Source organism: Scophthalmus maximus, chromosome 10 (assembly GCF_022379125.1).
Source record: "Scophthalmus maximus strain ysfricsl-2021 chromosome 10, ASM2237912v1, whole genome shotgun sequence".
Lineage (NCBI taxonomy): Eukaryota > Metazoa > Chordata > Actinopteri > Pleuronectiformes > Scophthalmidae > Scophthalmus > Scophthalmus maximus.
In genome coordinates this window covers 11179532-11203303 of record NC_061524.1, presented here as the reverse complement: position 1 = coordinate 11203303, position 23772 = coordinate 11179532, and the positions used below count along the sequence as shown (strand labels likewise).

The window sequence follows — 23772 nt, the reverse complement described above, 5'->3', positions numbered from 1 at the left end:
ATTGTGTCTACTGGCAAAAAGATTTCCAAGCCATAGGACATAAAGCAAGGAGCTAACTTGTTGTGTTCTGTCCTTTCCACCACTCATCACATCCACCTGTGATAAACGCACGTATATCACGTGTAATATGATGCGTTTCATCAACAACACGACACAGCCTCTGGGGGACGCCGGTGGCTGGAGCATGGCCATGTGGTTCCTGATTATCCAGGGAACATGGCAAATTAAATCTGTTGAGTGTACACAGCCTTCTTCTCTGTGTCTTCTGCCTATTAAAACATTCCTCCCATCTTTTGTCCGTCCTATTCTTTCCCATCACCTGGCAGCTTTTTAAAGTACACCTATAAATATTCATTGTATTTGCACCTTGTCTTCATGTTTGTCTGAATGGCATAACTCATGACAAAAAAAAACTCAGACGAGAAACAAGATTTCCTCCTTTAGTCACCTTTTTTTCTTCCACATTCATCCACTGCAAATTATGTTCTTACAAATCAATCAACACCTGATCATGGCAGGAGAAGTAAGAAGAGGAGGATGGCAGATCACTTGCGTAGTGCTCATATCAAAAGGGCAGGACTGTGTTGAAGCTACTTAGGAACTGACGACTTTAAACATTTTCAGCCACTCAAGATATAATTAGCTTCAGCATCATGCTGAAGCAGAACACAATAATGCAGTAACCTAGATCAAATTTATAGTCGAGGAAATTTTTGCTCTTCATACAAGCCAATTTTATGTGTATGAATCTATTTTAATGAATTTTATACCTTATCTGTATTTCTTTCCATCTTTCATCCCAGCTGTCTTTTGTCCTACCCATAATGTAATGTGCTTATGTTGTCCTGGTGGGTTCTCCCTTGTTAAACAGATACAAGATCACAAGGGCGTCTCTCGCTGGTGTCAACACACAGCTGGTCGAAACCCCAATGCCACCCACAGTATTGGGAATTCTCTTCAATCACAAGGACTGCATTGGCTTCTTCTTATTGGGTACCATAATCTGCTTTGTTTGTGCATTGCGGGTGGAGTGGGGGGCTAAGATTCTATTAAAGAGATTAAATTGTTTCCATAGCCAACTGAAGCATCAAAGGCCAACCAAATTGCAGCCCCTTACTTAGTGGGTTTCACTAAAGTCACTTATTTGTCCATTTCATCATGCTAATGGCAGAAGCCATCATCCCATTATAGCTCCACAGCTGAGCGAGGTTAAACAAATGCAGTTTGTTTGAGGTCACACAATTTCCAAGTCAGGTCTCGCTGGTCTCCCCCTGTACATCACAACAAATCATCAACTTGTCTGTAGCTACTCAATGTAAGCAACCTCCTGAACCCTGCTGCATTAACCACCTCTTCACTCACTCAAGACATACTGTAAGCGTTCTTTTTTTTCCCAGTGTCTTCTTGTTCTTGCCATGTCGTAATCTGTTGATTTAATTATTTTAGGGAAGTTTGTAACAGCAAATATCTGACTCAAAAATCTCAGTAAGGCTTTGCTACCCTTATAACCCTCTTAAATTACCAACTGAAGAAATACAGTTTTGCTGAATAAAGTACCTGCTGCAATGCAATGAACTATATTAAGATAATTTTGTCGCGAATGAACCCAAATGGGTTTTGGTTTTTGAAAACTGATGAGTTCATTAGTACTCACTGTTTGCAGGGGAGTTACATCAAACACCGACTTGTAAGCTGTAAGACCTGTCAAAATAATAACTCCATCATGCCTAATAGAATCATATCTCAGACATTTCACACAGATTTTCGTCCATCATAGCCAACAGGACCTAGCCTCATTTCTATTACCATTCCGCTGAACGAAGGTCTTTATAATGAGACCACATTCCACATGCCCTACAGTAACCACAGAATCACTTGTGTTAACAGAAGGGGAATCCATTTCATCAGGATGTCGAGTCAGTGTTTCATTACAATACAGGAGGGCAACAACTGTGCAGCCACGCAGCCTCAGAGTACATTTATCTGTCAGTACATTGGCTGAGAGTATTTTCATTATGACTACATAATATATAGAGCATGCTCAATTAAAAACATCATCACAGGTCAGTTCCTCACAATGACATGTTGCATCTGAGTAGCTCTCCAACACCCAGACATCATTTCAAAGTTAGAAACAATACAAACTGCACCAACAGAGCAAAGGTGAATTTCTGTTCCGTTCCTGTGGCTCATGTCAAGGCAGGCAGAAATTAAGATAAGATTAATAATTGTATAGTTCCTTTACACATAAAAACCACTCACTGAGCAGATTTTTCTAGGGACAGTCTGATTTAATTATTAACTATTAATGGTCATTCAGCAGTATTTTTTTATTTCAGGGCCATTAGAGTTAAAATCTCTCAGTCACTGTCAAAGAACCGATTGTTTCCCAAAACGCAATACAACTAATTTTTTTCTCATACTTAATGCAAAAGTTATTTTGTTTTTAATTTTTTCCTTATTTATTCAAATATAGGAAAGGCTGTGGTTGCTGTGAACCAGGATCATTACAGGAGATGGAAAAGGTTTCTCTAATGGTGCCTTCGGGTGGTTTTCTATGATAATGTGTATTTTTTCTGGGTCGGTACTGCTAATGCTGCTATAAAACATAATTTGGGTAAAAACAGTCTGAAAATGTCTTTAAATCTCTCCAGTACAATGGACATTTTAACAGATCACTGATGGCTGTCTGACATTATATTATGTCAAGCAGTAGATACCTACATTATTACCAGCTTAATGTTAATTAATAGCCACTCAGTCTAACATAGGAGAATCATAAAATATAAAGAATTATCTCATGTTTATAGAGGCAGCCGGTGTATTTGGCATGTGTGGAGAATACATATAGAAATATTACTCTCAATGATGATGTCTGTCAATCTACATATTGTTTAATATAAAAAAAATCATACACAGCTAACTTACCAGAAATGAATTATTTTCAATATAGATTATAATGTATATTTTCTGAGGGAACTAAGTTTCTGAAACCATGACCCAGTAAGATAAGGACAGCCAATAAAAAGCCAACAACACAATTCAAAAAACAAATATATCCATACACAAGAATATATGTCAGAAAATATGCTTCACATTTGAAAAACGAAATTACTTTCTTTAAGAAAACACTTAGCATTTAAACTCCTTATGTTTAAAAAAATACTGTTGCAAAATTAATGTTGTTTAACTGAGATTTCTAGATGGATGAGAAAATAATTACTAACTGTGGTGTAATTCTTTCAAGTTAACCATATTCACCGATGCCTTCTGAGCATCATGATTGTTTTTACATGCACTGCCGGAACTACAAGCTTGGATAATTCCAGCTGACTGTCCTGGAAATCTTTGAGATAAATATTTTAAATTTATACATTTATAAGAAAAATGGCATCTCCTCTCAATGTTTATTCCCTAATTGCTTAGTTAGAGGCAAACTTTTTACCTGAGAAGGACATATGAATAAGCATCTGGAAATGTAACAGCGCCATATTCCTTTGAGAATTTCTCTTAAATAAAACTAGGAAGAGAAACAGTTATTTTAAAATGCATTCAAAATGGCCAGCTGAGAGCTACTTTTATGAACACAGCCCCTGGTTCCTCAGCTTTGAGACTAACTTGAATACTCACAAATATTGAATGAACCGCCCTGGGTTATAGGAATTGTATTCTCATTTAAGCTACTCAGCAAACATCACAGTCTTTCATTTCAGTTGGTTAGAGGCCTTCTTCTATGCAGTGACTTTTCTGTTTTGCACACAGGAAAATAGTGGAGAAGACGCTGCACTGGATTATTTTCATTCTGCTACAACACAGCTGCATATTCCAGAAGTATGGATTTATTTTAACCACTGCAACCCCTAGAAAGAAATGACTATAAAAGCATAAAATTATAAAATTGAGTGTCTGGTGAAAGAAAATGACATCCCTCAAGGAAAATGCCTTCACCGAATGTGTGCTTTATATTCCTTTACTTACTTGTAACATTATGTTGTTCATTACCTGCACCATTTACATTACCTAGCCATTATACAGAGGAAGCCATTATAGAAAACCTTGCCACTGCAGGCCAGTAACTGAGCAGATCATCAGTATTTCTGCTAAGGTGCACACTTTTCTGTGCTCTCTGTGTCTATATCGCTTGCATTTGTTAGCTCCTGCAAAGGTTCACAGTATTTGAAAGAATAGAGATAAACTGAGACAAACAGAAATGACAGAATTGATGTAAAACATTGTGCGAACAGAAACGGACCAAATGAACTGGTGTTCAAAGTGGGGCATTGTGAAGAACAGTGAATCGCCTGCTGACGACCATGCAGAGCACACTGCCAGGGCATTGTGCAGAGACACAGCAGCAGTCAGGGGTTGATTTCGCCAACCCTCTCCTTTCACTCGTACTTCAGTCTGTCAGTGTGGAGCTAGTCTCAACCAGAATCTCCCAACATTCTCTTACAGATAAAAGAGCTCACTCCCTCTTTTATGCATACAACTGCAAACATGCTATATCGCTCCATCTCTAACTGAAAAAATGGACAGACACAGCCACTCTAACTTCCTCTATGCAAATAACACTAACTGTAATTTCTTAAACTGAGCTCCAAAATCAGCATCTTTTTTTCTTAATGTTTTTTGGAATTTCCAGTTGTCAGTGCAAACAGCTCAAGAGAAACATATGTAAAGGGGAACTAGGGAAAAAAAGGATGTATCCATCTGAAATGCAGATCCAGCTCAGTCATCCTCCTTCTCAAACTTCATGTCAATGACACTTGGGCGGAACCACAGTGCCCCCTACAGGTCGACAGACACAATCGTTTCATGAACATTGAATCCATTCATCTGGATGTCTGCCTACCATATTACCTTTATCTGCTTCATAGTGCTACAAATGAATATTTATCGGCTTGAGAGGACCACACACACACACACACACACACACACACACACACACACACACACACACACACACACACACACACACACACACACACACACACACACACACACACACACACACACACACACACACACACACACACACACACACACACACACACACACACACACACACACACACGTATATATTAATATGCTTGGCCACTACAAAATTGTAGCCATGACAGTAGAAAATGCTTCAACTGTGGCTGTTGTTGCAAATAAACTATAAATTCTACAACGTGGATGCTTCACACAATCCAGCAGAACAATAGATCTTGACAACCTCCTCAGTTTCAATTTGGCCAGTCAACAATTCAGTATTCGACCTGATGCAAATTATGATCATTTATGGTGCTGACTAATGGTCACAAAAGTGTTTTTGCAGAGCATTATGATGTCATAATGAAGTTGACCCTCAACCTTTTGGAGGCAATATGTCATCACTTTGTTATTTTATCCCTTTAGTGAACAATTTTGTCATAATCAATGTATGATTTTTTTGAATAATGGCCAAACATGTGTTTTGTGAGGTCAAAGTGACCTTGACTTGTGACCACCAAAATCTAATCAGTTCTTCCTAGAGTGCCAATTATGAAGAAGTTCCCTAAAGGTGTTTCCATCGGGTTAATGAGCACAGGACAAACAACACGTCCCGTCCTGTCGCTGACATGGAGGCATTACAATGATCATGTATGCTTTTGACAGCTTATTTTCCTTTCCATGTTCTATAAATGACTTACTACAAGTTAGTACTGTTATCAAACATCCTCAACTGGTGTGGGACAAAAGAAAAGAGAAGGTGAAATGCTTTCCAAGCTCCCATCTGAATACCCTCTCAATCACTCACAGGCTTGATGGATGGGATCTGGCGTGTGCAGCGTAGGGCAGGATGTTTAGAAATTATTGTTTCAGATCAGGGAGGGGGTGGTTTAACAGAGGAAAGAGGAAAGGGGCAGACAGAAAAACACTGACGCAAACGGCGACTTTCTGACCTTGACAACAATTAAGTTCTCTGTCGACCGGGGAGACAAGTGAGGACCTGACCTGAATGGCAGGCGTCTTCATGAGCAAAGGCAATTGTTTCTTAAGACACAAAGTCAGTTTCACTGACTAAACCTTTCCTGTGGCTGATAGTGGTGTTCCTGTTTTTAGGGGTGAGCAGCAGAGTGAGGGTGTCAGCTGGGTCCTGAATGTGTGACTATGAAGGAAGAGGAGGCTCATTCTCCAAAACACTCAATATGGTCATAGACTATTAGTAGTCCAAGCAATGGGAGGCATTTTTCTAAGTGCCAGCTGGATACACACTGACAGCAAAGATTCTCTTGATTACTTTCCATTAGTCACACCTCGTGAAAAATTATTTCCATTTGGCCATGTTGGCTTTACATAGGCCAAGGAAATGAGGTAAACACACTCAGATAGGCTGCAAGCCTGCTCACAATCTGGACACTGGGACGAGAGAAATGGAGCTGACATCAGACGAAGAAGAGGTTCACCAGCTGGTTTGTCACCTCAGTTCACATGTACACCCTGATGGCAGGGAAAACCTCTGTCCTTGAGCTGTATCTCTCTCAGACCTGATACGATTATGATACTGGACCCTTTAGCGCAGGACCCAATGCAACCCACTCACCAGAGTCATTTCACTGTTCAACAGAGCGGCAAGTTCTCTCAGCCAGGAGCATTGATTTTCATTCTTGGTGTGACAGTGCAACAACCACAAGTTTGCTCAAGAAGTTACAGTCCTCTGTCATGGTTTTCTAATGTACTCTGTGTGTGTGTCGGTCTTTGATTGTGTGGACAAATACTGCCTTCTGCCAAACTGCCTTCACCACTTCAAAAGACTGTTTGAGGGTTGAGACTTGGTTTTAGGGTCATATTTAAAATGAGGTATCAGTGTGTACTAGCATTTTTTACACAACTGGCAGCAGAGTGAAAGAGAGAACACAGGGAGAGAGTGACCAACCCTGAATTGCAGTCATATTGCTGGGAGCGTGGCTGCATCACCCAGGGAGGGTAAAGCAGAGGGTGTGAATCTTCAGACAAATAGACCCGTCGAGCCAGACTCTCCAGGGGCTGTGTGTGTTGTGCAGCACATCCATGGCCTGACAGAAATCTAATGAAGAGTCAACGGTGACAAGATCACCAAATAGAAAGAAGCAAATCCAAAAGTCTCTATCAATCACTATGGGAAACAAAAAAGGTAAAAGTCAACTTAAATTTTGACAGCACTCTTTTGCAACCTATTGAGTAATATATATGTTTTGAATTCCACATTTCTAAGCAGTAATGTAGTATCCTATCAACATGTTAGACTTAGGATTAAGACTTTGGACAGCAAAACGATTCCCCAAGTGAGTTTTGGCTGTCACAAAGTAAAAAGGAGAATATGTTGTCATATATTACAAGAAGACCTTTAAAGCACCCTAAAGATGGAAAGAGTGGCAATGAAAAGTCTGTCATTTCAGAGGCTGTCTATAGACCTGGAGCTGAGCGAGAGAGTAAAAATGCCACATCCCCTTTCTTTCTGGACAGCCTTCTGCTCTAAAATATTACCAGAGCACTCAGAGAATCCTTCCTTAATAATAAGGCAGTGTTCACCATTAAGGCTTGTGACTCAGAAAACCACATGATATGAATTCCTCGCCCAAAAAAAAAAGTTACCCCCAGAGGATCTTGCTTGTACTGTTATGTGTATTGTTGGACTTGGATTGTTGGTTTATTATTTTAATTTTACATTTATTATTTGTTATTCTTTCTTATCTTTTACAATCCAATACCAAATCCATGTCATGTTCTGGCTTCATTTACACATATTATTAAACTGGGGGGCCATTTATTTCTTCAACACTCACCTGACAATACACATGGGAAAACGTCCATACAGAATTTGACTAATAAATTGGTCAGTATTTAATTTTGAGTTTTATAATGACTGACATGACCTACAAAAAAGCAGGCCACAGAATAATGTTGTATTCTAATCAGTATTGACAAGACAGCATGTAGACTTCTGACCTGTACAGCATGAATGACCATAAAAGTAAACAATGCTGCCTGTATGCCAAGATACCCTCTGTTGTCTGAATCGACTGCATATCAAACAAAACTTATAAAAGTCAATTTCCACTGGATCGTGGTCTTCTGCTCTCCGAGGGTCACCGCTCTCATCAAACCCGTGGTGACGGCAGCAAAAGTGACTCCTTTCAACTGAATACCAATTGCCTTTCTCACACTCAACTCAACCCCTTCAACTTCTTTATAGTGTTCATAACCAGATTCCCTGTGCACACTAAATTGGTTCCAGTAAAAAAAAGGTTTACAGTGGGTAATGGATTAGGAGTCTGCATTATTACCACAGTACTACTCTCCACTTCTCACCACTATCTTTACAACCTCATTCTGATCTGAGGGATGGTGACACCCGCATGAACTTCACAAGTGCAAAATGGAAGACATTATCTGGTGTTTGCCATGTAAAAGGCATCATTAATGAAGTACATTAAATTCAAAACCCAGTTCGAGTCTCAATTCAACTTTTAGTGAACCCTGCAATTTTCTATAACACACATGATGAAACAGACTATGATAGTCTGCTCTTTCCATCCATCAGTGTCCGAAACCAATCCAAAAATACTGTGTATGCCAAAGATATGGTTACTAGAGTTGATGAATCAGTAATCAAGGAAATTGCTGAGTATTTGCCAAAATTTCAAAACAACACAATATTGTCATTTGCATACTACAGTTATAATACAAAAGAGAAAAATGCACCCTGCACAAGAGGCCAGGATGTTTTCCATAAAAAGTGAATCCATACCAAGGACAAAGAAGAAGCTGTTTATCTGTTGCTTTAATCTTTTGAAAATAGCAGCTAGACAGGGAGGATGAGCATAGTGGGTCTAACATGTTTTATGCCAGAGTAGTAGCAAACGAGTGCAGGCTCGATCTAAACAGAAGGCTGAGTTAGACCACCTGCTGGGGGTAGATGCTGCAGCCCCAGCTGCCTCATGATATGCCCATCCTGCCCTCCAACCCTGCAGTTCACTGATTGTCACCACAGCCACTCCTGCACTGCCCTCTCTAGGCTCTCACCCAGGTGACACTTTGAGCACCTCCTGTCCTACCTCCAGCCAAACAGAATTAAGGAAGAATTAAAAACTCAATGAGCCTAATAATTAAACTTTAATGGAGGACATAAAGCAACTTGACACCCTCTAAAAGCTATGGACAGCCATAATAACAGCAGTACCAAGCTGGCCCTTTTTCTCCTACAGTTACAGACATTTCTCTTTTGCAATACTATTGCTGTCATTACAAAACCCATCCATCCATTATCTATACCGGTTTACCCTTTAAGGGTTGTTTGGGGGGGGGGGGTTTAGGGTACAGAAATCTCACATTCAAACCTGTGGTCAATCAGAGTCTCCAATCCACTTCACCACAATCTGCATAGAACCCATCGAACACGGGGAGAACATGCAAACTCCCCTGGATGGTGTGATAACATTTTTTGGGGGGAAAAAACGTGTCAGCTGCAAACAAGCAGACAGTGTTTTTCTTATTTCCTTCGACTGAGCTATAGTTACTGTAGTCTAATTAGATAAGAAGAGTCTCATGATAAATCATATCCAAAATTTCAATATTCTATCTCACATTACAGTATCACTATGATATCAATTACTGAACTACCAAACTCTGCGAACAGATAGCTATTATACAAGAACCTGTTCCTGTGGTCGTAAATGAACACAACAAAATAAATATTTAATAACCTAAATATGTAAAAGGCAGGAAAGAGTCCTCAAAGTTTCCATGCATTTTACATACCACCCAAATTTACCTACAATATGCATAATTAATATACACTTCATGTGTGACTAGTGAGAAAAAGTGACATTTGTGACAGTTTATTTGAACTGGGACTAAAACTTTCAGAGTTCAAAAAGTCCCACATTTCATACACCGCAGTCTCCTTGTGCCAAACACCAAGCCTCAATGAAAAAAAGCATGAGAGAATGGAAGTACTGCAGGTGAGAGATTGCAAGCAGTGGATAGATGAATGGAAAGAAGTTGAACAAGCATTACAAAGATTTTATCAATGTACATTGCCCAACATGATGTTTGTTCACATGCAGCTCAGAACATGTTACTCAGTAAACGTTGGACAAGAGCCACAGCCCGAGCATGTCCAGCCTTTGTTACAAATAAATTGACATCAAAAATTACATTCACAACCTACTGTTGAACAGAGCTGTCACAACTTGAGTCAAAAAGTCCAACACTATATCTTTTTTATCAGATTATTCTTCAAAGGCAACTCTTCCTGCAGTATGAAGAGACTAGCTGTGCCAACTGCTGAGACCTTGTGAACATTATAAAAGGTCCTCAGCAGTTCTCTCAACCTTTTCAGACCCTCTGACAGCCTGCTAAAAAGAACAAATTGCCTCCTGGCTAATATGTAGCTTATTCAGCCTGGACGTCTGGCAGCGTTAACTGCAGAAGAAAAGTGCCTGCATTTGCTACAATATTATTTAAAGGGCAGTAAGCAATTCTGAAGCAATACACGTTTTGCATAAATCAGCGAATATTTCCTCACGGTCGGCTAGCTATCTGTTTTGTGTGGGCGCCGAAAAAAAGATCTGGCTTTCGTCTCAGCCCTGGCTCAGTAAATTGAAAACAAAAAAATGGTGCGGACCAGAGAGGTGCTAGCAAATGACACTACAACCCAGGGGTTTTGGACTAGTGGTAAGCGCGTCGCTCTCACATACCTGAGGCTGTGGGGTCGCGGCCCGGTCAGTGTAGTAAAATCACAACAACAACAACTAGGAGGGAGACAAGATTTCTACAAAATCGCTTACTGCCCCTCTGAAAGTTTAAATCAAAAAACTGCAATGTTCCCTCCTGAACCTAATTTCCATTCTCATATGCCCCTTTTCTCTGTAGTCACTTAATAGGTCAACGGTCAAAATGTTGATAAAGAAGGACAACTGTGGTGACATTTAGGTGTGTCTGAAGTCTGTTAGCTGTACTACACCACATCTTTGTCTTTTACATGATGCTGACGACAATTCATGTCACCCTATCCTCAGCAGGTTGGCTATTTACATAATAGATTGACTTCAATAGCCTCATCCGATGGAACAGTCTGTTTTTCACATCTATTAATCTTGCATAAATTACAGAGCCTCAATTTCACACATGATGCGCACTGCTTAGTCGACTGTTATGCGTTTAAGTGTGTGTGGGGTTTTTTTTGTTTTTATTTAAATACTGCAGGAGGAAGAAAATGTTATAAAACACAACTACACAAAGCAGAGGTATAGCATGTTAATAAACTGCTGCTATACAGCTATGGTGTGGGATTGTCAACTACATTCTAACTGCAAAATGGTCCAGAGCATCAGCATCAGGTAAAGCAATCTTTCAAGACATCTGACTATGTGTGTAGGTGGCGAGCCGACTGCAGAAAATTACATAACAGTAGCACAAATCTCTAAAAGAGGCATTTCTGTTAACCCTCTTTCCTTCCACATCCTCAGACCTTTACCAAGTTTTCCCCAACAGCAGTATTGGATAACTGACCAACAATCTATACAGCACACATATTCCACAGCAAAGACAAACAAGATGAATAAAACAATCAAAATTACAATTAATTCAGTCATTAACCTTGTGCTCTACTGGCACAAGTTTTATTTCAGATCGTTTCAATCTATATTTCCCCACAATTTCAGTCAGTAGGAAATCAGATCAACAAGAGCCCATGTCTAGTTTAACATCATATTCATCGTTTGTTCATCCCCTCATGAACCAGCAATTTCTGCATCTAAACAGTAGAGGGCAGCAAAAGACAATTTAACAGCTCAGCTGCCTTGAAGCAACAAACATCCAACAGCTCACAGATGTTAAAGGCCAAACTCCTTACCAGCATTGACTATGGCATCCACCTCCAAGACGGTAATATCTCCTTTGTAGAGAGATACTTTATCGCTTAGCCCTCCTCCACCCATCAGCTCTTTTTCTTCCTCTTTGTCATCGACTGAAAAACACAAAGTTACTTTGAATTGTTGCATTAATTCAAGAAAGAATAAAAACATATAGAGGTGTCGCTGAATAAACACAATATCTGTTGCTTTGAATACACAGAGTAGATTCTTGAAAAGATAAATTAAATGTGATGATGTTGATGGCAATAAGAATCATACATTATTTTAATTTCGTACATAGAAATTCCTACATAGAAATACATTTTACATCATTTAAGTTAGCAATACAGTGCTCACTGTACTGTAGAGTCTAGAAGGTGTTTTAGATGGATACTGAAAATAAGAATTTGTTCACTCTTATCTACCCATTTCTATATGCATCTTCCTTATTTCCTATGGTGTAAAAAAAGAAATGCCATTTGACTAAAAATGTTATTACTCTAGCTATCAAGTACTGTGGATAACAAACCAGACAAGATTGGCTATGACCGTTTTGTTGAGTATACTTCCTCTAAAAGTTGAGCCAAGAAGAATGTCAGCTAAGAGCCTCTCAAGCTGCCATATAAAGTTATTACAGTCGTTATTTTAGTTTTGTTTAATTTATTGTAGATAAAAATACCACAGCATTCATCACTCTGATCCATTCTACCTCACTTCAATGATCATCCACCAGCTTGTGCAGGTTTTATTTAAGAGTCAGACAAATTGTCTCAAACATAAAGTGTTCTGTGTTTTGAAACTCTCCCTCATTCTTTCCTATCATCTAAAAAAAACACCTAATTTAGATTAAGAGGGTTTAATAAATTTTCTCCAGTAGATTAGACAACAATATTGCTTTGGTCAATATCAAGTCAGATTTCATTTTATTGGTTGTATTTTTTATTTTTTTTTACAAAGATATTTCTTAAAATCTTGTTTATCAAACTTCACCATCACAATGTTTTTGTGCTGGCAAAAAATATAAGACAATGAAAAAATACAAATAATTATTTGATAATTGTAATGAATGAAAGATTAATTGTAGACTAGTTTATGTCTTTACCCCAAAGTCAAATTGTAGATCTCTTGAGTAAGGAGAATCTACATAATATTACTAATGTCCTTGATGTACGATTAGCAAATTAGGAGTTTATAAACATAAAAAAACAAGGTTAGATTTGTTTTGAAGCCTATTTAAAATATTTCCTGCAGTCAATATATTGATACAGTATATGGATAATACTGCCCTGTGAAACTTCTTTCTCCTTTCCTTCATGTTCATTGCATTAATTCCTGTGCAACTAGGGAAATTGCCTCATTTGAGCCATATCGGACATTAATATAAGCCTTGTTCAGCCTTTCTGACAGAGAACACTACTACTTCTCAATAACTTCTCTTGCAAAGACCATAGCCTGAAGGTCCTTAGCATGGTGTCGCACAAGGCACAAGAATGGACAAAATCCTTTAGATGAAACACAAATCTGTAATGTAGACATAACCCACTCAAAGGATATTCCGTCTCTCTTACCTTGGTTGTCCTCTCTCCAGGTAGGAATCTTGTCCAGAGATATAAATTCTTGACGACGATACTCCTTGCGTCTCTCTTCCCCATCCAGACGGAGCAGTCTCTCTGTGGAGGAAAGTAGCCATACATGTTAGCAAGAACAACGCTGGTACACTGTAGTGAAGAACAAGAGATAAGAAAAAAGGTAAAAAAAACTTGGTGCTGGCATAGAATGGTAATGACAAGGGTAACTTTCATTTCCAGTGAAGGACACAAACATTTCACCTAAATCATTTCCTGAATAAATGATTTTCCATTTCTTCTCTTAATGTCACATCACAAAGTCTTGCCCCCAATCAGAATCCTCTTCCACCACCACTCAGCTGGTGCTACCACCATCGTCACCATCAGCATCATCATCAGGATCAGCAATAAAAGAGCATCCCTGGAGCTGGTCGGGATTCTGAGTTTTGCTCAAACACACTGTCTACCCTGCTTACTAAATCAGCGACCGGCCATGTGCCACGGAGATCCAAAACAATACAGGTTCTCCTTCCAATCAGACACCACCTGCTGATTTCCCTTATTAGCTGCTTCTATTTGACAATTCGTGGAACTAGCTGTTGTTTGGATTGGCTGGAATGAAAATGTGCCTTCTCTTTGTATCTCCATGACTCTCAGCTGAGAAGCACTGTACAATGTCCCCATGTTTCAGCTTCATTGTACTCTGAACTGTTTGCTGTTCTGTGTCACAGCTCTGTACTGCTCTGCCCCCCCAATTTTATGTGACTCAAATATAAATTATACTCTCCACAAAGGACATTATGTGATGGTTTGTTTGACAGCAGGATTACTCAAAAAGTTACAGACAAATTTGTATTAACATTTTATCAAAGATAGGTCAAGGGCATGTTAAAATGTGATTACATTTTAGGGATCAAGATCCAGATCTGTATCCAGGAATTTTTTCTAAAAGAAACAGCATATAGGTTGGTGCTGTCATTATAAATTGTTTGCTAAAGAAATGAAATGGGTTGGTGTTGAACTTGTACAGTGACTCACTGTACCTTGTCATGTACTGAACATGGACAAAATAACTTTGTCATAAGAACCTATATTTAGGCTTCATCTGAACTGAACTGTTGAGTTTAAGTACTGCTTGAAGCTTACTCCAACACAATTGGCTGACATTAGTAGATCACACAGCTGATGCTTAACCACTGCACTGCTTTATCACTTTTCAGTCCTCACATCTTGTGTCTTCGTGTTCAGCTCCACTGACTGCAAAAGCTCCTTGGCTTGTTACCATTTCTCCATACAGCAACAGTGGGCTGTTCAGCAAAACAAGCTTCATCCTAATTATGCGCTCTCTTTGCTACATAATACCCCAGTGAACACAGTGTAGACTTTGGTCAATTAAAACATCCCCTCTGTAGAACAGTTTAAGTAAACTGGATGTGATATGATGCCACACAAAAGCAGACTAGTATTTAACTAGACCAGGCCAATCTGGGCTCTTTCTATAAGGTGAGAACGAGGTTTTGATGCTTCACATATAACAACACCCTACATCGAAGGAACTCTGTACTGTTTTTCCAAGTTATGGGACTTGCCACAAACACACATGACAGTTTAAAAATATGGAGGCAGTATATAGGGTGTATATAGGGTATTTCTGGTGTCCAACTGTAGATCAGGCTTATATCAAAGGTAAATCTGCAGAGGGGAATATCCATTCTATCCCTTATGTTTCTCTCCCTCTTGCCCACTCCTGCTATTCCCAAGGCTGCTTTTATCCTACATCGATGAATTAAGAGGCAGTCCTGAGGCTGACCACAGCAAAGCTCTCTGGACTACACTAAAATGCTTTGTTACTCTTCTTAACTTTAAGTCATGGAAGAAGCCCAAAGCTTAGCTTAATTACCATGAGAACTGGATGTGCTCAAAATGTGCTTTCTTAAATATGAGTGTGTACATACAGGGTAGTGTTACTGGAGTCACCACATCACCAATGGTAAGTCCCACATGATTTTTCTCTACTTGATTAGTTTTGCATGGGAAGGCCATTCACTGTATGCTGTACACATCCCCGAACCAAATTCTACTCATAACAAATCGGAAGGGGATACATAAAATCTAATTTTATGAAGTCCTTTTTTAAACACTGAAATTACTGTTTTGTGTTCCTAAACTTCAGACTGCCGTGCAAAATTCTGCAAGTTTAACCGAACATGATTTACAATAAATAATATTTGGTTTATATTAGGGTAATATTTCACCCTACAGACTACCCCTGGACCAAGCCACAACTTGAAGAAAAAGAAATCGTATCAAATTCCTTAATTTCGAAATTTCTTTTACATTTTGATTTTCCTTATCTCCTCCTAGAACAATTTGAGCTAAAGGGTTGTATGCTCAGAATATGAAATCTGATTTAGTGGTGCTCATTCAATGCTGGCACCTGCTAAAACTGGAAATGACCGGCTAAGATTAATTATTACCTCTGCTCAAAGGTTTTTTATAAACCATTATTTTCTAAAAGTTTCTCACTCACTCCCACAAAAACATAATGATAATAATAATAATAATAATAATAATAATAATAATAAGTGATGAGTCAGCGAGCTTGGTGACGAAACTGGGGTATTTCTCACAAAAAATCCCCACCATTAAACTCAAATTAATAACTTGGCAACAATGTCACCAATGATTACACCCTACCTTTATTTCAGTTATTAATTAAAGCAATATCTCGGCTAATATGGTTCAAAACAGTTCAGCCAACAGGGTTTGGAAGACGTCACACATTAATAAGATCATATTAAACACTGATATACATGTGTATATGCATTACACTGCAATCATAAAATTTAGCCACGACGTTATTTTTCATGACAGACAGCTTAACATGTCTAGGAAAAACACAGGTGTGGTGAATAGCATTAATGATGGCCGCATTCCAATTGGCTTCACAGGTTCCGGGGCTCTTTCATTGCACGTGCCCACGCGGCGTCATTCCTTGACAAGGTGGCGTCAATGGAATGGAGCCGTTACGAATCAGTGTGATTAATGACACCTGCGCTGTGGGCTACCTGCTATGGCTAGCAAAACACACCTAGCCTAGCAAGGAAGAGCTGCACTGTGTCACGATATGAATGACTTACGAATAGCATCAAAAGGGTTTCTGTGTGTGTGTGTGCGTGTGTGTGTTTTTGTAAACAGCAGCTCTGCCCCATGTCTCTGGAACCCAAAGCAACACACCAGTAGCATCACATGCAACTTTCACTGTGCGTGTGAAACACAGAAACAGTCCCTATTTGATCTTCTACTTACTTATACATACGTTTGAGCATGAGAAGAGACACTCCGCCCCTTGTTTGTACCGAGGTGAACCTGCTGTCTGGCCACAGGCACATGTAGTTGTCTGCTACTCAGTGAGCTGCTGTTATCGCACAGGTGGACGCCGGGATGAGTGCGAGTTTGGGGCAGACCTAGTTTAACAGGTGAATGAGGGCTGAACAACCACCGAGCAGCCTGCATGCAAGCTAGTGAGCAGACACCGAGTGTATGGTGTTGTTGCGAATGTGACACAGGCAAACAAGAGTCGTAACATCATGTTACCATCTGCACAGCCGTGGGATGAACGAGCAGTCCGGAGACCGGGTAGCATCACAGTGATGCAGAGGAGACAGACAGAGTGACTGTCAGTCTCCTGTCATGGTTATAATACATGGAGAGGGTGATAGCCTCATCCCCCCTTCTCAAACAAGCCTTACCTTTTTCAGTCTTCCAGTCCTTTTTCTTTTTGCTCATGCTGCCGGAATGATTAGACTTCGAAAGGTTGTTTTTTGAATGTGGCAACCCCAGGCTCACAGTGAATGGTGTTCCAAGGGAGGGGAAAAAAAACTGAAATGTGAAAGTGAAACAGCCTCCGGACGCCTGTCTCACCTGTGAAGCTGTCAAATGTCTATGGACCTCAGTGGGCTCAACCTACCGTGATTGCGCCGTGAATTAAGTGTACAGATCTTGGCGAAACGATTGGCGGACGAAACCGGAGACGCTGGCGTGCGATTGGTGCGGATGGCGAGTCAGTCAGACAAGCTCCACCCACAGCAGAGGCAGGATAGGTTGTCTGCGGCGGGTCGTCCTCCTGGCGTGTGCGCACTGTGCGGTGGTAGGCTAGTGAACGCCGGTCTACTGGGACGCAGCGGCACAGAGTTGAGTCTACTTGGTGTCCCTGCAAGTTAACTTAGCCAAGAAACAGTCCTGTTAATGTAAATGCATTAATTTTTATAGGTTTATTTTTTACAATAAATCATAGAGTGTTTTGCAATATTTTGAGTACAAATTTTGATACTGTTGCAGAGGAAAGTATAGGGCTGGTACATGATAATATTGGCCTACAATAACAAATATATGTAATAGTAGTGTAGGGCACTATTATAAGGGTATATTTATATTCATATTTATATCTTACTATTCCTGAACCTTAAAGATACCAAACAGAATAAAATTATGGAATGAATATTTTGGATTGTGAATAAGGTGTACCTTCATTGATCCCCCATATAGGGGAAATTCAAATTTGACATGGCAGCAAAGAAGTATGGGAAAATGTGATGAGAAAAAAAAATAAGAATAGAAAACAGAATTTAGGCTAAAGATAGGCGTAAGATAAAATACAAATACAAATACCATATATAATAACAGACATTGTAGCTTTAGCTCTCAAATATCATATAAATCACTGTTGCACAGTGACCTTGGCCTATAATTGTTGTGTGATTGTTTGGATTTTATTAACAAAGGGACAGTATTGATTGTTTTTTTCTTTGATTTCTTTTTTTTTTCCACAATTGACATTATTAATTGTGACCATAAACACAAACGGACAACGCCTTGTTGCCTTTGTTCATGGCAGAACACATTATCTCACATGCTAAACCAGATCAGACCAGTAAGTCAGGCTGTCATATGTGAGCGCCTGGTTCCAGAGACCACCGTCTGTCATCTGTTGTGTTAGCTCTGCTCCGGTTCAGACCCATCTGCTCCTAAAACCGCTGACATTATCTGGGACTGGAAAATGTCTTTCATCCAAGCTGTACTCTGATCCAGATCCAGATTTTTAAAATGGAGATTAACAGCCACTTCAAATGAATGAAAATGTGACATGTTTACCTAAAAAGGTAACTGTCAGTACAGGTAAAAGCTATGTTATTTTCCACTTGGACTTATTATATCTAAAACGCATAGTTTAAAGGGATTAAATTTTGGACCACAGTGGCAAAAACACTAACAGTGTTCTCCACACATACTATATTAAATTAAAGATTTATATCTCACCCAGCTGCTGCCCTTTTTTAGGAAATTAAAAAACTAAGTAATTGACTTTTATCTGGTGCAGAAAGTCATAATATCTCCTTTTAATATTTTAATTAGTTTCCAATTTAACAACCTAATTAGGATTTAAAAAATATTAGAATAATGTATGTTGGTTTGCTCTAATTAAAACCACAATCAGGATATCTACCCTCATTTTCAGTTAATAGCAAGAGCCCCAAATGCACTTGGGGATAACAAACTGTAAAGTATCTTTTCCTGACCTGTAAACTAAAGTGGCCATTGCACTTTTCCCTCTGTAGTATACAAACCAAACCACTAGATGTCAATCTTGCAACATTATAAGCAGCACTTTATGGTGAGGGTGATACATATTATAAAGGCATGTAAGGATTGTTCTTTTTTTACAAACAAAAAAAATCTCATCTACTTTTTCTGATATTTTTTATTAGTTGGGGATATAATAAGTGGGAGACTGGCCTCAATCAAATCAGACTACTCAGGTTCAAGCTCCTTTAATTGAAGAGCATGAATCTGAATTAGAAGTGTGTGACTCTAAACTCTGAGTTCTTTCATTAGGCTGAGAGTGACTACTTGTTATGAACTATACTAGAATATAGTCAACTAGAATGGCACTGAGTAAAGTAAATACCTCTGCCGGTTGAACAATTCTACACGTGATTGTCTACATCTTATGATGGAGATAAAAAGGGAAAAAAAGTAAGTGGTCTGATAACCTAATGACTAATTTCTCATTGTTTTTTGATGGATTGTCATTTGACATCACATGGAAACAGTTAAAGAAAATGGGAAACAAGATTCCTGGATTGGTCCCTAAATTCGCATCCATCCAAAATTGAATGGGTTCTTCCCAGGCTTAGGCCCCATCCCTAATGCAAGTTTGGTAGAAATAGGTTTAGTAATTTTGATGTAATTCTGCTGACAAATAAAGAAACAAAAAAACAAACAGACACGGGTGAAAAAATATTTACCTCTTTGATGGAAGAAATTGAGTATGAAATTATACTACTACTGTAATCAAAACCCCTCTCATACCCATAGTCCACTCATACGGATTTTTTCACTCATGTTCCCTGATTAGACCATTTCTTGGGACTGTGTACACTGTAGACTACATTGACAGCTGACTCAATCTTAGTTAATATTTTTCCACATGTTATGGTGCGACAGTTTATCTTGTTATGATTGTTAATGTTGCAGAGAGTTCTGAGGCATCACATTATTCCAAATGTAACTGAAACTGAAAATGAAAACCCATGCGTGACTGCAGAGTCTCTAAACGTGTTGGGTAATTCCAGGTCAAATCCAAGGCCCTCGATTTAAGATGGGGGAAAGTGCAAAATTCCTAATCAAGGGTCAAATTGAGGGTATAGATCCAGGTGAAGAACAATACTTGTCTAGACATTAATGGCAAAATGTGACTTCTCAGATACGGCATTTTGGAGGCTATAAAAATGAAATAATATCAAGGGATGAAAAAATATGAACAGATATATTTTTTCAGGCCTTGGTTTTGGGACCCATTCGTGATACAGACAAGGTTAAACAAAATCTGAGATCATGCTTCAACAACCATGTCTGATTTGGCACTGAATCACCCTGTCATTAAAGGCTTTATTGTGGATTCTTGGGTTCAGTTAACAATAATTCCATATCATCTGGACTGTACCCGCTTTTTTGTTGTTTTAGTTGAGAGTAATTTGAAACAACTACATACAGTGTCATTTGCATTTGCACGGGATTGCATGTAATTATTTAATCATTGTGGCTATAGTCATTGTTCTGATGTCTGATGAGCAGAAAAATAAAAAAAAAACTTGGCCTGCTTTTTCCAGTGAAGAGTTTGTTCAGCAGGGCAATCTGTATGTTTCAAACAGAGGATCTATTTGTGTGAGCCTACGTAGGCAATTTTTTATTTTCATGGCTGCAGCACAAGGAGAGTCAGTCAATGGCTGTACCTAAAAGTCTCTTGCAACAACGTAGCATGGTCTAATCTGTTGTTGGCTTTACACGTATGTTTTTCATATTCCACCCATGATCAAAGCCACATAATTACAGCAAGCGAGACAATTATCTACAGAGAAACTCACAAAATTAGCCATAACTTAAAGTGTGCCCAGAAGCTATAGGGATTATAATTAAGGCAATTGTTGTTTATATGTGTTCTTATGTCAATATCTCGAAGCCCTGTGATGGGTTTTAGTTACGATTGGGTTAGGTACATGTCTGTTTTCAGTCAGTGCCTGGTGCAACTGGTCCTTGAGGCTTTTAGTGGAGGTCTTGAAATATTCAGTGTTTGCATAATTTTTCATATCTTGCCAATGACAATAAAAGGGTTACGGGAAACATCTCCAATGATATTTTCAGATAATGTTTGGGTATATAACACATGACAACGTCTGTTGAGGGTTTGTAAAGGTGATTTCTAGGGGGAAAAAAACCAACCGTTCGACTTCCAACTTGCATACGCACACAAATAAACAGGCAAATTTTTCTAATTTATAGTCAATAGAGGGAGACATAGTTTTGTGGCACTCCTCTTAATAGAATATGTGCTGTGATCACTTAGCACTGTCTTTGATGCAATGCCTACCGTAAACATGAAAACCCTATATCATGTGGTGGTTTGTGTGGGTTCTTTTCAACATTCTCAATCAACATTTGCCTGCCCAGATTATTCATTGTGTCCTGCCATATACTATGCTCATCTGTTCCACAGATGTGAGCAGTGGCCTCGCAATTCTGATCAAAAAGAGCCAAATTCTTTCATCAAGTAACTCTATAGAGACTTGTCCTTAGACTTAATCTGATACACACCTGTCTATGCTTGTTAAGAGTTCATTATCTACTTTGCACTACACCAGAAAACTAATAAATGCTTTCGGATTAAATATATGTGTATATTTACTTTTTTTTTATTAATGACCTATACCAAAATGTCATAGTGTTCTGTTACTTAAGTATTAATATTCTGTTCTGTTTTCCTGTTGCTTCTGTTATTTTGGCCACTGCCCTGTCTCCCAGATTTAAAGACTAAAGTCTTATACTCCTAATTTCCTACACCATTTCTTATGTCTGGCTTTGGCATTCGTTTTTTATTCATGAATCCAAGCATTTTTTTGTTGTAGATTACAGTCGCCGCAAGTTATTCAACTGTAAGAGCAATTTGTCTCTAGCTGCATTGTGATGTATTGATGTGAAAATAGTGGTTTGCTGAGTGGTACATTGTTTAGTCTGGATCCTCAGAATGGGTTTGGGGTTGGATTAAAAAAGCATCACACTGTGAGTATTCTTTTCCTGCAGGATTCCTGTGGGTTGTAGCTTTGGCAAAATGTGTTGTAACGGCTCCCTCTGTTTATTTTACTCTATTTAATAAAGCAGCCATCCAGCGTGTCTCTTCACACCAGAGCACGCCTGCTTTCTGCCTGCTCAAAGCAGCAGGAATTCCTTTCTGATTGCTGAGCACACTGAATCCTTTATATGTAACTCAAAAGCATTTTGTAACTTTGACCATTTTCCCTTTTTTAAATTAAACTAAGAAATAACAGTAAGGTGGACATATGTATACCGATGTGTCCTGAAACAAATCAAAATATCATGTGTTCACTCTGACTATGCAAATGCTACCAGACAGAGTTACTCATCCAAATAAGATAAAATTCAACAGGAAAGAAGTAATCACAGAAGCGATATTACACATTCTCACTGCTGCACAGCACAACACAACACAACACAACACAACAACCTTTCTTCAGCAATCTGTCCATTATAAATTAAATATTCTTCAAATTAATTTCCGTTCTAAATTAGATTATGTGTCACACAAAAATAGTTTTGGTGCTTTCTTTTATACAGGTCATTTTATGACAAGATTCAGCCCACAAACAGCCTCTATGAGTATCAATTTGTCACAAGATGATGAAGAACAGAGGGCCTGAATCATATCTGCAGTCTGTGTGGTCATAACAGATAACATGTCTATTAAAACTGAACTGGCTGTTTTCCTCTTGCACACCATTAACAACAGCAAGAAGTTGTTTCCACAGAGATTTGTTGGTATGCAATACTAAAGCCACCCCCTGAAGGCATGCCGGCCCCTCAGGGTGCACTCTGCACCCTGGCCCCAGCTCTCTCTCCTTTCATCTCTTTTTACTTGATCTAAAGCAAATAACATGACGCAGCACACTAGGATTAAAGAATGTGCTTGTTCTGGGTCACCCATACAAATTCTCCCTGGACCATAAATTTAGGAGTGCCTGTTCAGATCCATAATGATAATAAAGTGTAGTTTTGAATTTAGATGATCAGGAGTCCTGAGCTAAATATATAAATTTAATCTACTTTACCACATTATGTTGGAATATGTTTCAATGTGATACAGTATAGACCTGCAGTGACTCAAATTTTAAATAGGTAAAGCTGCTTTTTTATTATAGCCTATGAGACACAAAATATGATAACATGAAGGTATAGTACACGTCAGTGAAGGATCTTAAACAGGATTTTTTCATTATTGAAGAAGCTCTCAAAGGAGCAATACTATTTTCATTGAGGGACATTCAAACAGGCCATAATGATAAAAACATATATCCCTGAAACTACATAGTTATGACTACATGGCAAATACTTTTCTAAAGGTCAAGAGCTAAAATGTAATCACGAAGACTGTGTATTTCTCAGTGTCTAAAGAAATACTGAGTCATTCATTGTCATCAGCAGCCTATAGCAGGCTCAGCAGAACATTTTGGGATGCCCATGTGCCATTATTTTCCCTACTTTCCTACTGTTATGCAGGAGAAAGCAAAGTGACTTATTTTGCAGCATCACCAAATAATATCTCTTGACCATAATATGTCCTCTGATTAAATATTCTCAGTTTTCTTACTTGACAGGCGGCTTGCAGTTGTTCCAGGACTGTAGAAAAAAACACTCTCTTAACAATTGACATTAGACTCATTAGACTCCACGGCATCTGGCTTGCATGAATATATTAACTTCAGATT

The 23772-nt window shown here is 38.8% G+C and overlaps 1 protein-coding gene across 6 annotated transcripts in view; it reads right to left on the bottom strand.

Moving 5' to 3' along the window:
- Positions 1-17407, bottom strand: part of macrod2 (mono-ADP ribosylhydrolase 2) — a 360652-nt gene extending 343245 nt beyond the window's left edge. For 4 of the 6 annotated variants that reach the window (XM_047334804.1, XM_047334806.1, XM_047334805.1 and 1 more), the window contains exons 1-3: positions 17185-17406; positions 13433-13534; positions 11864-11977 (exon numbers count right to left, since the gene is read on the bottom strand). In XM_047334804.1, coding sequence (XP_047190760.1) covers positions 11864-11977; positions 13433-13534; positions 17185-17221 — 253 coding nt within the window. In that variant the 5' untranslated portion in view covers positions 17222-17406. Of the gene's footprint in view, positions 1-11863; positions 11978-13432; positions 13535-17184 lie in introns of all 6 variants that reach the window. The other 2 variants (XM_047334807.1, XM_035605472.2) reach the window with 2 other exon arrangements.
- Between the last annotated feature and the right edge of the window lie 6365 nt (positions 17408-23772).